This window comes from Micropterus salmoides, unplaced genomic scaffold (genome assembly GCF_014851395.1).
Source record: "Micropterus salmoides isolate LMB-PRFRI ecotype aquatic unplaced genomic scaffold, ASM1485139v1 Ms_hic_scaffold_16, whole genome shotgun sequence".
Taxonomy (NCBI): Eukaryota; Metazoa; Chordata; class Actinopteri; order Centrarchiformes; family Centrarchidae; genus Micropterus; species Micropterus salmoides.
Window position 1 is genome coordinate 2956930 of NW_024040707.1, and position 15794 is coordinate 2972723.

Genomic DNA, 15794 nt, shown 5'->3' on the forward strand with positions numbered 1-15794 from the left:
AGTACCTGTGTGTGCGTGTGGGAGGCTCCCAGGGGCCCGCTGGTGGAGGGGGAGCTGTAGGGGTCGCAGGGGCTGGTGAGGGGGCTGTTGGTATAGCGATGAAAGGGAGGCGGATGGCCAAAGGACGAATCAGAAAAAGTGAGTGCCTCTGGACACTGAGGATCGCCCTCCACACTGAGAGAGAGAGAGAGAGAGAGAGAGAGAGAGAGAGAGAGAGAGAGAGAGGGGAGGGTTATCCATCTGCTAATGTTGATCATGTCGAGAAAAGGCTCTGTAGATTTGAAATAAAAAACAATACAATCAGATCGTAACTGAAAATATTTGACAATAAAGACCAAGGAAAACATTCAACTGACTGCACCAAATCAAACCAGACCAAACTGGACTAAAGCAGACTATATTGGACCAAACCTTCTCTGGGCCAAATAAGTCTAAAAGGAACAACCCAGACTATAATGGACTAAAACAGATATTCTGGAACAAACCAGATCAACAAAGTGCACCAAGCGGGTCTGAAGAAAGCAAGAAATAACAGATAAACCAAAACAGGACTAGAGTGGACCAGACCAACTGGACCAAACAAGACCAAACTGGAGCCAATCAGACTAAACTGGAATGAACCAGACTAAACCCCCCCCCAAAAACAGATTGAACAAGAACAAACAGGAGAAAATGTACAAACCAGACCAACTGGAACTGAAACAAACAAGACTAAATTGGACCAAATCAATAAAACCAGAACTAACCATTGAACTGGACCAAACTAGACTAACCTCGGACAAAGCAGATTATATAGAACAAGCCAAACTAAAATGGAACAAACCAGAATAAGCAGAACCAGAAGTACCCCCATAGCAGAGTAATTTTGGCCATATAAGACCAAGTGGACCAGACCAAGGTAAACAAAAACAAGCATGACCTGAAGAATCCAGACTGAACTGGACCAAACCAGACTAACATTGGACAAATCAGATTATCTTGAACAAGTCAAACTAAAGAGGAACAACCCAGAATAAACAAAACCAGAAAAAACAGACTAATGTGGACCACATGGGATCAAGTGGACTAAACTAAAGTAAGACCAAGACCTGAACAATCCAGATTGCACTAGACCAAACTGCACTGAAACAGACTAACCTTGGGAAAATATAGAACAAGAACAAGCCAAACTAAAGTGGAACAAACCAGATTAAACATAACCAGAAATACCCCCATAGCAGAGTCAATTGGACCATACAAGACCAAGAGGACTAAACCAAAGTGAACAAGACCAAGCAGGAGCTGAACAATCCAGATTGAACTGAACCAAACCAGACTATCCTTGGAAAAATCTAGAAAAAGAACAAGCCAAACTAAAGTGGTACAAACCAGATTAAAACAGGACCAGAAATACCCCCATAGCAGAGTCAATTGGACCATACAAGACCAAGAGGACTAAACCAAAGTGAACAAGACCAAGCAGGAGCTGAACAATCCAGATTGAACTGAACCAAACCAGACTATCCTTGGAAAAATCTAGAAAAAGAACAAGCCAAACTAAAGTGGTACAAACCAGATTAAAACAGGACTAGAAATACCCCCATAGCAGAGTCAATTGGACCATACAAGACCAAGAGGACTAAACCAAAGTGAACAAGACCAAGCAGGACCTGAACAATCCAGATTGAACTGAACCAAACCAGACTATCCTTGGAAAAATCTAGAACAAGAACAAGCCAAACTAATGTGGAACAAACCAGATTAAACAGGACTGGAAATACCCCCATAGCAGAGTCAATTGGACCATACAAGACCAAGAGGACTAAACAAAAGTGAACAAGACCAAGCAGGAGCTGAACAATCCAGATTGAACTGAACCAAACCAGACTATCCTTGGAAAAATCTAGAACAAGAACAAGCCAAACTAAAGTGGAACAAACCAGATTAAACAGGACTAGAAATACCCCTATAGCAGAGTCAATTGGACCATACAAGACCAAGAGGACTAAACTAAAGTGAACAAGACCAAGCAGGATCTGAACAATCCAGATTGAACTGAACCAAACCAGACTATCCTTGGAAAAATTTAGAACAAGAACAAGCCAAACTAAAGTAGAACAAACCAGATTAAAAAGAACCGGAAATACCCCCATAGCACAGTCAATTGGACCATACAAGACCAAGAGGACTAAACCAAAGTGAACAAGACCAAGCAGGACCTGAACAATCCAGACTGAACTGAACCAAAGCAGACTATCCTCGGAAAAATCTAGAACAAGAACAAGCCAAACTAATGTGGAACAAACCAGATTAAATAGGACTGGAAATACCCCCATAGCACAGAACTTGAACAATCCAGATTGAACTTGACCAAACTCCACCAAACCACACTAAACTGGATCATACTGGAACAAACTAGATTAACCCAGACCCGCTCCGCTTCACACTGCTCAGGTGACAGATCGCTCACCGGCTCCACATCCTGAGAGACTTTAAAGTCAGCGGCTCCGCCTGTGAACACAGATCGCTGCTGAAAGAGAACACAACTGATCAGACGAGCAATCAATCAATTGGTGAATCTCGAGAAGGAATCTGTGTGACGGACATGTGCGCCACCATCAAAGGGGCTCTTCAGTGTTAATCTAAGACACCCGTGAAGCTGGCACTGATGCTAACGTGGGCACTGCCAAGCTAACACACACACACTGAGTCACATGACGGTGACTCATGCCTAACAGCAGTGTGCGTGTGCGTGTGTGTGTCTGCGTGGGGGTGTGTACAATGTATGTGAGTGTGGGTGTACAGTGTGTTTTGACCAGCATGAGTGTGTGGGAGACAATGGATGTGTGTGTGTTAGAGAGAGATGATGAAGAAGAAGCTAACGACATTATTCTGGGATGATGTCGAGTTTACATCCCTAAACTTGGATGCATTAAATTCACACACACACAAGTGAAGAAGTGACTGCACTCAGTGAGGCTCTGCAGTAAAAACTGAGAGGAAGGTACTCTAGATAATTGCTAACTGTCTCTCTCTGTTTCCTCCTCGTCACCACCATGTTCCTTCTCGCTGTCTTCCTTTACTCCCATCACTCCTTCACCCTTCTCTCTACTGTTCATTCATACTGCTCTTATTTTCTTCTCTCCTTCACAGTCGTCTCCTACCATCACACACTTTTCTCGCCTTCTCTCCTCCTTTTATCCTCTACTCCCTTCTCATTTCCTCTGCTCACGTCGGCTCTCCTCTAATTCATCTCCTTTCTCTTTTCTCTGGTCTCCTCATCACATCGTCTCTCCACGGTCCTTCCTTTTCCTCCTCACCTCTCTTCTCCTCATCCTTTCCTCCCATCCTTCCTTCTCCACCTCCTTTGTCCTTCTCTCTCTCCTCTCCTGTACAGTAACCTCCTCCCATCACACTATTTCTGTCCTCATCTCCTTTTATCCTCTTCTCCTTCTGCTCTCCTCTAATTCTTCTCTCTTCTCCTCTTCTCTGTCTTTTCCTTTTCTTCCTTCTCTCATGTCCTCACTTCTGTCCTCTTCCTTTCTCTTTTGTATACTCTTCTCATTTCCTCCTCCTATTTCTCCTTTTTGCTCCTCTCCCCTCTTTTTCCCCAAACTCCCAATAACCCTCTCCTCTTTCTTCCTATTTTCTTTCCCCTTCTGATTTCCTTTGGTTTTATTTTCTCCTTCCCTCTTACCTTTCCTCCTTTACTTTTCTCAACTCCTCTCCTATTTACTTCCCTTTGTCCTTCCTCTCTTGTTTATTTTCCTTTTTGTTTTCACATTCTTTGCTCCTTCCTCTTTGTTCTCTCCCACCTTTCTCTTTGCACACTCTCTTCTCCTTTCCTCTCATCTTTATCGCTCTTTTCCCCAACTCCAAACAACCCTCACCTCTTTCATTTCCCGTTAACCTCAACTCCTCCTTCTTCCTTTCCTCTCCTTCCATCCCCTCTTTAGTTTCCTCTTTTCTTTCATCTTGTCTGCTTTGCTTTGCTTTCATTTTCTTTCTCCTCTCTTCTCCACTTCCCCTTTTCTCCTTTTTCTTTTTCTCCTCTCCTCTCCTTTCCTCTCCACTTCTCATTTTCCTTCCTCCCTTATTTAGTTTCATATTCTATGATTTCCTTTCTTTTCCTTTCTCTCCTCTGCTTTAATCCTCTCCTCTCTCCTCTCCTATACTTCCTCCTTTTCCCACATAACCTCTCCTATTTCCATTGTCCCTCCTCATCTCCTCTCCTCCTTTCCTCTCCTCTCTTGGCCAGCTGAGGCTGAGCCAGCTGCAGGGTTGAACTGAGGTGAGGTGTGTTTGATTTGTACCCCAGCCGTGCACTGAGCACCACGCTGGCAGCCTCCTCTGGCAGGCTGCAGCACACTGAGGTCACTCAGCAAACTTCAGGTGACCTCCACATTCGAAAACCATCACCTGACAGACTTTTTAAACTTCCATCTCCATCTTTGTTGTTTAGCACTATTTGCTGCTCTTGCTAGCAGTCGATTCAATCTTTATTGTCCCTCGAGGGGAAATAAGATTTTCAGTAGAGGGCTAAAAACAGAAAACAAGCAAACATACATGGAGACATGGGACATTAAACACAGCCATTACAGCATCTGTTTGTTCAAAAGTACAGAAACAGTTGAAATGAGAAAAGTGCTTCTGAGAAGTGCAGTCAGGAGCTCAGGCTCAGTGCAGAGCTCAGTCTGCAGCATGTCCCCCTAACTTAATTGTTTCAGGTTGATTTTCTTAGCAAAGAACATTGTTCCATTACTGTCCCGCCTCCACAGTCCAGATCAGAGAAGTGATATAAACACCCTGAGTTTTGTCCCTCAGGCTGTACATTGTGTACAGACATGAAATGAATACCTGCAGACGCTACTCAGGGTTGAAAAAGAGAAATGCCAACTATGATTTTCTGAGTTCGAGAAGATCATAGCTACATTTTTATTCACAGTGAATATTATCATTAAAAAGAAATAAGACAATAAATGTTTTTGTCATTTCCTCCCACTACTGAAACCGAACCTTGTTGTGACTTGATTGACTTGTCCTTGACTTTTCCGGGTGGCGAGGAGCACTCCAATGCATCATGACATTGTCTTTGAACATAAAACGCATCACTCTCTGTTGGCACTGATTATTAAATCGTTTAAGAGGAAAACATTTTGATGTATTTGCACTCAGTGTCACAGTCACGCTGCAAATGGTGCAATGTAATATGGTTAAATAAGCGCGCCATGCTACAGTATATAGTCCATTTTTCAGCTTGATGGTAAATGAGAACCAGTTTTTCTGTGAGCTAATTTAGGCAGTCGCTGCTTCCCTCACACTGCAGGCTCCACTGAAACTTATATCCAATGCACCCTATTAATTATGGCTGTATTCTTAAGCCATCGGGGATCTGCTCACTCTGCTGAATGCCTGCTGCCACACGGCTCACCTAAAAGCTTTGCGGTCAGTGCCGCTGCTGCTATTCACGCAGCATTTAATTTCAGCTTCCACCTGTAGGCTCCGAGTCTGTCCTTCCTAGGGGGACGTTATTACTGTCGCTCCCTGCTGGTCTGAGCTTTGTGTGACGAGGTCAGAGCCAAATGTTTCTGCTGTCTATATAATTACATTCACATAATAATTAATTCCACATGAGTTGGAGGACTAAAATAATTGCAAAGACAACAACAGACCCATCCACTCGTCAGATTTAACCACATTTTCTTTACTGCTTTCACACACATGTTCTGCCTTAGGGCTGCAAGTAATGATTATGTTCTGTATTGATTAGCCTAATCATTTTTATGTTAATATACAAATCACCTATTAGAATATTAGAATACAGCTCAAGGTGATGTCTTTAAATGTATTGTTTCGTCAACAAGAGGTTAATATAAAACAGGGAAAATCCTCATACTGGAGAAGACAGAACAAAGAATTTTTTTGAATCCGACTTAAAGATGAGCGAGACAAAGATTTTTTCTTGTGAAAATCTTTTTATGATTTTAAAAAGAAATGAAGTAATGTTCACCGTCTTTCCTTCCAGTAGATGTTAACAGTCTCATTTGAACTTGTGTAACTTCTATATAATAATAAAAACATATTGCATTAGACTTTCCAACACATCCTCATACCTAACAAAAAAGGTTGATTATCATTTACTCCGAAAGGAAATATTATTAATATGTGATATTATTATATTTTTCAAATTGTCACCTGCTGCCTGAATTTTGTGTTACCCATAAATTTCCACTATAATTTAATGTAGAAAAGAAATTGGGAGCAGAAGGTTTCATCAGAATGCAGAATGACAATCTTCAAACCCTCTCGCTATGGAGAAACCTAGGTTCTTGCCAATCCATCCACTCCAACCACCTCTTTATGTAGAATTTCTCACTCTTCATACTACATAACCTGACTTCCTCCAACGCTCCGATCACACAACAATAAACATAAATATGGGTCGAACTATACGCATGATTTTCTGGTGAGGACAGGCTGAGCGTTTTAGCAAAAAAAGTGATGCAAAACAGGTTTTTAAAGCAGCAGATAGAAAAAAAAACAACCTTTTTATCTTTTATCTGAATAAAAAGGCAGCCAGACAGAAAACCAATGAACTGACCAATCTAAATATTGCAAAAGATTACAATAACCACAAAGTGGAGGCATCCAGGTGACCTCTGCTCTCCGCTGCTGAATGTGTTACATACTAGAAAAAAAAGACTCATTTTATAAAGTAGTTCAAAGAATTCATTGTGCCTCATTGTGATGTAATGTAATATAGTCCTGCACTAATCTAAAACACAACTCCCAGTGTGGGATCCAGCACAACATACAGTAACAACTACAGTACACTGCAGCAGGTAAATATGACACTCACATATAAACCTTGGCTCTGCTCGGCAGCTTGTTTTTCCTGTGACACCACATGAGTCCGAGGGAGAGGACACACACACACACACACACACACACACACATACACACATACACACAAGCTAAGCAGGTTCAGCACAGTTTCTCATATTTACATTATTTTCTTCCCTTCTTTCAGTTGTAAATCAAATTTTTGCACACACACAGAAAAACACACGCACTCTGTTTCTGTTTGTTATTCTTCATTCATAGCCAGGGGTGGTAACTAACAACACAGTGGTAGCAACACACACACACACACGCACACACACACACACACACACACGCACACACACACACACACACAGATTGGAAATCTATCTGATTTAAGTGGGTTAGTGTCAAAGCAATGATGCCAGTTTCTGTGCAAACAATACAAACACACTGATGCACTCAAGCATGGATGCACTCGCATGTACACAGACTGCCGCTGTCCTCCCACTACAGCCGGTCAACTCCACCAACAGGCCAAACAGACCCAGAATATAAAGACAGTCAGTCTGTCCGTCAGTCAGCTGCCCACAAGAAGAGGAGTCTTGAAATATTCACATCACATCGATTCTAGTTTACACCTCCACATTTTCAAGGCATCAAGTAATTTCTAAACCCCCTCATGTTAATATTTAGTCCTGCCTGTCTTTGTGCAAAGAAGCAGATCTCCCAACCATGTCGAATTGTGTTTAACATCATGTTCTGTAAATTTAGTAAAATACTGACAGAATTGTTACTAAAAATGAAATTAGGAAAACATCTCTCTAAATAAATTGTGTATGTGCATTGTAAATAATAAAGTGATTACATTAATCATTATTGTTTACATGTGAAAAGGACAGTATAGAGAGCCTACGTCCTTCCCCTTCCGGTGGACCGCCATGGGACCTTGCGTTGGAAAAAATATATACGGTAGTCAATGGCAAGAGCCAATTAATTTTTTGATCCCGTTTAAATTGTGCTCTGAATTACACATATGATGATGGTGATTTAAAATGTACATTTAAAAGTCAAGAAATTCGCAGTTTGATGTAAAAATGTTGAAGTATGAGACTGTGAAAAACTCGCTTGTGTGACGTGGAAACTTTTCCTCTCAATGACTGAAGCTAACGTTACTGCCGCTAACGTCAAAGAACTTCCATGTGGATAATGTGATGAAAAGACCAAGAGTCGTTGGATAAAACACATCAGGTGACATATTTGTCTGCATGAAACACGACTAAGTTATCTAGCTAGTAGCAACGAAGAAATGAACGTTAGCTAGCATTACCGCGTTAACATGTCGGTGACGAATATTGTGCGAGAGGAGAGATGTTTTCACACAAAATTAAATGCAACTTTAAGGATTTACGACAAACTGCAACTTTCTTGATGGACAACACTATCTTCTAAATTGACAAGCGTATATGTAATTCATTCATTATTTGCATTGCCCGGCGCACACTAGAGGATTTTTAAATCATAACTAATTGTAAAAACGTGGGATTCCACAGACATGACGAAAGAGTTAACCAATTTTTATTTTATATTTTAATTATGATAGCGCACACACCAGACAGTTCAGTCCAGAATCCAGGACCACACACTTGGTGTTTATACTAAAATGTTTCAGAGTGTTGGTGCCGGGGACTTGGGATCTCACAGAAACTCAAGTGATCGAACGTGACTTCAGATAGAAACAAACATGAAGGCAGACGGTCGTCATCAGCTGGTTGACCTCGTGTGTGCTGTGTTTCGCTCAGAAAAACAAAAACAGAGAATCAAACTGTGGATGAACGCGAGGCTGAGAAGAGGGAATCAGCAGGTTTATACATTTTATAGCGCGAGCATATGCACAACACTTTGGTGACGCTTCCTGGTCAGCTCGCTCTTATTGGCTGTTGCTGGTTTCTGACTGGAGTCTGCTAGATTATATCTGTAAACCCCTCACACTACAGGATCATTTGGGTCGACCAGCCTCGGATTGGGAGCGAATTGGACCCAAAATCAGCCCACTTACGCTTCATTTATACTCCTGCGCCAGGCTACGTGCATAGCCAGGCATTTATGCTTGTGCAATTACACTACCAAACGCTAGTCGGCAGTAGCGCTACAGCGTCCACTCTGTTGAATTTTGCCGGCCGAGCAGGCTAACTTCCTGTTTAGCCCTCGGCTAACGTGAATGTGGGGTAAAATTGTATACGTGCGCTGGTTTAGTCTTTTCAAAAGTTATCGACTGAGTGGATCACATTCTGAGTCATTTCGCTCGGGTTGTGACGGTCAAATAGTTTGATCCACCATTTTACAGCCACTGGTTTGGCCGCTAGTAAAAGTTACTTCAAAGCATGGGGCACTTGCCGTCGGCTCGGAGGCATTGCGAGGCTACCCAGCCGACCAATCCCCGTTCTTACGGTCCGCGTTGCCTCGACGTGTAGTTTCATTTTTGAGGAGGTGCACGTCAGGCGATGGCGTAGGCTACGCCGTTGATTTGACGCAGAATTATAAATTGCACAGCATTACATCGAACTTTACAAAACAATTCCCAATAAAGATACCAGCACAGTAACAGCAGTAAGTGCCGGTGAATACGTCCATCTTTAAGCATGTTATTTGATGATCAGTGATAAAATGTAAATGTGTCAAAGAGATCTCAGATACCATTTTCCTTTTATACTCTGTATAAAATGAGTTTAGTTTTTAAAAACAGACAAGGAGGATAAGTTAAATAACTGTGTGAACCTGTCAGGCAGCGACTCTGTACTGGATGTAAACAACAGCCATGACAAACAGGAAGTGAGGGCGCAGCAATATGACAGAACAGGCAGTGACTCCCCGCGAGACGAGGTCGGTCTTACAGTCTGACACCAGTACATGAAGGAGAAGGAGGAGGAGGAGGAGGAGGAATCGAGGGAGGGCAGGAAGATGACCAGATGATTCACTGACCTCACTGTCTCACAGACTCACAGATGTTCCTGCTCCGGGGACCGCATGAAATATTGTGACTGATTTTAGTAACGCGTTCTTCTATCAACATTAAGAGCAGATTTATTTATTTAGAGACCAAAGTTTACTCAACAACTGTGACGATGCCTCGTACTCTACGGTACGTACGCTACGTACTCAACTTTCTCACCTCAAGGACCCCCAAACTGACACAAATTAGACCCCGGACCCCTATTTAATAAGAACATTTTTGCTTTTAGATCTTTTATTACAGAAAGTGTATGAAACCTGTGACCCAAGCAGTCATACATTCTGTCATTTCATTACTTATGGATGGAATTATAATGAAAATAAATTATTCCACTTTTTGCTGGGGACCCGCTGGAACCCCCTCAAGGACCCCCACTTTGAGAACCACTGGTTTAGTCCAGTTGAATCTGACTCATTTTCCTCCTAGTACAATTTTACAGCGATCGTACTCCACCAAAACGACCACATACCACGCCGTCATTTATATCTTTTTTTAGACTTCTGAGTTGGTGTCTGTGTCGCTCTGCAATTACACCACCAAAATGCTAGTTGGTGGTGGGGTTTCTAAGTTCCACTGTGTTGAAATTCTTTTTCTTCGTCGGTGTAGGCTACTACAAACAATGGTGACTGAAAGTGAGCGTTTCGTGTTGGAGTGGGAGCTGATCAATGGAGGAGTTACTTTTAGTCAAATTACTAAAAGCCGCAGAAACAAGGGAAGGCGTTGGAGGTGACGGAGACCTCTGAACCGGTCGAGGCAGAACAAGAAAGACAAGCTGGAAATGTGTAGGAGGGAACCAAGGGAATTTTAGCCCAAATGATTAAATCCACCTGCTAATTGTTCATGCAATAACCATTCAATAACCATGGTAAGTGAGTTTTACTGCAAAGTGAGTGTAATGTAGTCAGTCCACATGACTTCCTGTTTACAGCTCTACAGACCAGAACTAAAAGGCCCAATGTATAATTTTTTCCTCGATCCAGATCAACTGAACCAAACAACAGGTGTGAAAGCAGCTGTTAGTAATTCTCTGCTCTGTTGCAAGATTCTGACATCCAGGTCATTGTTATCCAAAAAAGGTTAAACTCAAGGGCACCTGGACTCGGGTGAAGATACTTGAAGATGTAATTAAAAAAAAGCACTTTCGGTGTACGGCCTAATAAGTGAAAAGACTGGATACATTTTACTGAACAATTACGTTGACATGTCGGCAGTGTGGAAGCATTTTCAAGTGTTTGAGAAAGACGCAAAAATAGCCGTTTGCAGACGCTGTTCTGTCTCCCAGCACATCCACTCTATCTGTAGCTGACCTCTTAGAAAAGAACTGCTTTGAGTGTTTCGGACACTCGTTTGTGAGAAGGCGATTAAGCTAGCCGAACCTAAATTGTGCACATATATTAAAGCCTTTACGGTAAACCCAGTGAACCGGCCCAGAGCGAGCTGACCGTCAGTTTTCCTCTTCACAAAGACAAGTGTTGCAGTATGAGAGTCCTGCCTGAAGAGAGGCTGTGAAGTCTTCATGTTACGCCGTAAGAGAAGCACATACAACATTATTTATCAAACTGGGTCGGACTGGATGGATTTAGCTCGAGGAGGAAACACATGTGACAACGTCCGGTTTTCAAAATAAGGCGTCTACACAATATGGAAATAAGATTAATTGGATTCTCAGAAAGTCTAAAACATATTACATGTGTCCATTAAAAGTAAATGGACACAAAATATAATTGACCAACCCACCATAGTCTCTTCAAGTCCTGTGGGAAACACTGAGGAAAAAGCACATTTTGACTAATTTATGCAGTGGTAAAAAGAAAGAAATTAGCAAAATAAATGGAAACAAGTGATTTTATATTCGGCTTCGGTCATTTTCATTTCGGTGCATCCCTAGTTGTTGGATTTACTCTTCTTCTCCTTATCACCCGTGGTGTTGGTGTTTTTCTTGGATGCCAGGAGCACTAAAGAACAAAGCAGCATCGGTCATTTCGACATCGACACCACAGAGGTTAATTAGCTGGGATTCCCTACCAGTCAGCCAGAACTGAAGAAGCCTCTCGAATAAGAGGCAAAACTTCTTCAAAGTCCAGTTACCCTTGATTTTAACTTTCCTTGGATGATGCATTGAATCTGTATCAGTGCTGTTAGCCGCTTAACACTGGTGCCTGCCAATTGTCTCCATCGTGGTCTGAAGCACAGAATCATGTTATTAGAACATTAATGGGATTAAAATAGGATTCATAGTGAGAGGGTATTTCTGTTCCAGATTGTCCCAGGGACTGGAACCGGCAACCGCCCTGCTCCTCTGCCCTGTAGGCTCGCAGCGCTCTACATTAGGACACAACAGGGACTCTGGGAAATGTGTGTTAGTAAGGCACAGCTTATCCAGGCCTTGTTTTACCAGAGAGAGAGAGTGTGAATTTTTGTGTTTCAGTATTGCTGTGTTGCAGTGTGGATTTCTGTGCGTGTGATGTCTGTTGCTGGTACTCCAAACAGGCACCAAATGGCACCAAACCCTGAGGCATCGAGCTGCTACTCACCACAACTACATGTGTGTCATCCCCACCACTCTCTCTCTCTCTGTCTCGTCTTTCGCGTTGTTCTCCCCCACAGATGGTCTTGTATTTTCTCTCTTCTGCATGCATATGTTCTTAGTTTCTCTGTCTCTACATTTTGTCTTCTGTGTTAACTCAAACCTCTTCAACAGAGCTGCAAAGTACCTTCAATGCCAATATAATTATTTCAACAGTTAATGCTCATAGAAAGTATAGTGTGGTTAAGATATGGGTATATTTAGGCAACTAAATAAAAAATATTTTGTGGTTCCACTATGGCTTTATGAACTCATGTAACAGGTCAAAGGCTTTGTGTTTTTGTGGATACGATGTAGGCAAGATATGAATCCCTCAAGCAGAGCATGCAACATGCTGTCAGCGTGCAACATGGTGCGTGAGTCAGACATGACAGAGTTGTGATGGCATCAGGTTTTGCTCTAGTCCCACCTCAGTCTCAAGTCACGTGACACAAGCAGAACACAGCAGGGTGGAGATTTAATCCAGCAGTAGCCTACCATAAATTCTCCTGACCATCAGCTGATTTACAGTACTCCTTTCCTCACTCCATTTAAAAAACACCTAATGAAACTCATTCCTTCTCCAATCTGTACTTTGCAATTAAAATATAAATTTTAAGTGTGAGCACAATGCTAAATCTGTGGAGTAGTCTTTTAATGCAGGTCTGGGCTCCAGTTCCAGTTTTTTGTGGTTGCGCTTGTGCACCTAACAATATGCAATACGTTTTTTTTGTGGAAACTATCTCTAACCCTAACTAATCTCTATTTGTGTGTGTGTGTTTTCCCCAAAACTCCCTGGTGGAAGAAGGTGAGAGCCAATCAAAAGCAGAGTAGGGGGGGCTGGATTTATACTCCTGCAGTGACTCCACGCCAATACCTGTGACATGGCAATGCACGTACCCTCACATCAGGCCCAATCCACACTACTGTGTTTTGGTTTTAAAATGGAGACCTTTTGCTACGTTTACACCTTCTGTCCAGACTAAAAAGGCGAAAATGAAGACATAAAACGGAGTTTGAAAACGCTGCCGACCCCATTTTTAGTGTTAGTGTTTTAGACGATACGCAACTCTACCTATCCTTCCCTCCAGACGACCCCACCGTCTCGGCGCGGATCACGGACTGTATGAATGAAGGCTCGCCACCTTCAACTAAACCTTGAACTCTTGATCATTCCAGTCAAGCAATCTATCCACCATAACATCAAACTACAAATTGAATCCACAACCACCACTCCAACCAGGGTGGTGAGAAACTTGGGTGTCATGATTGATGACCAGCTGTCCTTTTCAGACCATGTTGCTGCTGTCTCCCGGTCGTCATGCCATGCGAGTCATGCCATGGGCGTGGTGATGCTCAAAAGAAAGTATCCAGTTTTACAGCCACTTGTTTGGCCGCTAGTAAAACTGGCCTCAAAGCACGGGGCACTTCTCGGGAGCTCGGAATAAATACAAAGCCAGCAAGCTGACCAATAATAATTCTTGCGGTCTGCGTCGCTGGACATGTAGTTACATATTTGGGGAGGTGCAGAGAGCAGCGCACACTTCTGAGTCATGTCAACCACTTTGAACATCAGCACTTTTTCAACAAGTTTTGTTTGACAATCATGATGTTTTGGCCATTTTTTACATAACTATCACCAGCCATGTTTCCATCTAATTGTCGTGCCAATTTTTAAGCAGAAAAAATTTACGTAAATATGAAATATGTGCGTTTCCATCAGCTTGTTTGGAGCAACTAAACCAGGCCATGGCGAGCGTAGTTAGGTCAGTAGTTGACGTTACACATGGCTGTAATAAACAAGACGTATGTGTTCCAAACCAGAAACAAACCAGTCGCATGGACCATGGATCTTAGAAAAATGGAGAGGTCCTCAGGATTGTGTTTCAAGCGTTTTTCAGCCATTTCGCCGCACGTTATGGGAATATCCGGTAAAACACCGACAGCGGAAACAGCTGATCAGACATGACTTACAAGTGAGCTACGTTGAATTTTGCCATTTCCATCTACCTTTTCTAATGCGACACTTCAAAATGCGCATTAAAAAAATGTTGATAGAAACATGGCTAATGTGTAAGGGAAAATAACAGAAGGTTGTGCTAAAGGTGCTAAAGGTGTGAAAAATCTGTGCGCACCTCAATTCTGTCGCGGTGCACATAAATGAAAAATTTTGCCGCACCAGTGCAACCAATGCAAAAGGTTAGTCTGGAGCCCTGCAGGTGGACATTGGTACAAAGTAATTTATCAATGAAAAGAAGAGCCTTAATATAATGTAAATGTGCTTCAGTTGATTCCAATTAGTAAAATCAATGCAGTCAATTTTATATAAAGTCAAAATGTCATTACTGTCCAGTCCAAATGTAGAAGTGAGGCAAAGACACAACAAAAAAGAACCAGTTTCATTAAATGGATTTCAAGATCAGTTTCCACTTCAATAAATTCTTCATTATCTTGACCTGAAATCAAGTCTAAAGTAAGTGAGTTCGACCTGATACAGACATTCAATGTTCCCTCCTCTGCAGAGGATGATGGATCTCTACAGAGCAGATAACGAGAGAACACAGGTTAACCAAACAGTTGATCTAATTTAAGGTGTGGTTTATTCTCCCGTGGTCTTCCTGCCTGTTCCATTCTGCTCTCTCCCATCAGCAAACTGCCAGAGCGCCAGAGGGACACTCGAAACGGAAAATAAATATGTGATTTGATTGGACGTGACTGATTTTGGCCCCAAACACACCAACTGATCCTGGATTCCTTCTGTTGCCTGTCCGTGTCCTGTTTTCGCCTGAGCTGCAGCTGCAACCAACACCTCTGGATAGTAAGCTACCTGCCATCAGATACCGTGCTGCCGCCCACTGATTCATGAGATCTGCATATGCCTAGTAAAGCCTGTAACACTGTTTTCTCGCCACATTTCTTTTCCTTTCAAATGTGTACCAACCCCCCCCATCCCAACCCATCGCCTCTTGTTTCTTCCTCCTCATCAGCTGTGCTGAAGCTGGGCAGCATCTCATCTGGGCGAATCACGGAGCATAAACCACATGTCTATAAATTAATTTGGCTATGATGAAACAAGATGAGACAGAGAATCTAACTGGCCACATATCAGCTCTGCTCTTGTCCCTGTCTGCAGAGTCGAGTGGTGGAGTTAATTAGTTTGGACAGATGGACGTGATTGGTCAGATAAGGTATGGCATAGATGTGTTGGGGAAAACAGGGTGAGAAACGGGAGGATTAATCACCTTTAAATGTGCGTAAGGGAAAAGCAACTCTTGTAAACCACTCGGGGTCTAAAATATGAATGACTAAAAATATATATTCAGACTAAAAATTAAAATTAAACATAACTAAATACTAATATTTAAGCAAATTTATTTTTATTTTCTATGCATTTTCCCTAAAAAAAACCAAACA

The 15794-nt window shown here is 42.2% G+C and overlaps 1 protein-coding gene across 6 annotated transcripts in view; it reads right to left on the reverse strand.

Moving 5' to 3' along the window:
* The window catches only part of LOC119905440 (IQ motif and SEC7 domain-containing protein 1-like), a 198659-nt gene that overhangs the window by 38591 nt on the left and 144274 nt on the right, over nt 1-15794 (reverse strand). For all 6 annotated transcript variants that reach the window (XM_038722476.1, XM_038722478.1, XM_038722479.1 and 3 more), the window contains one exon: nt 6-174. In XM_038722476.1, coding sequence (XP_038578404.1) covers nt 6-174 — 169 coding nt within the window. The remainder of the gene's footprint in view (nt 1-5; nt 175-15794) is intronic.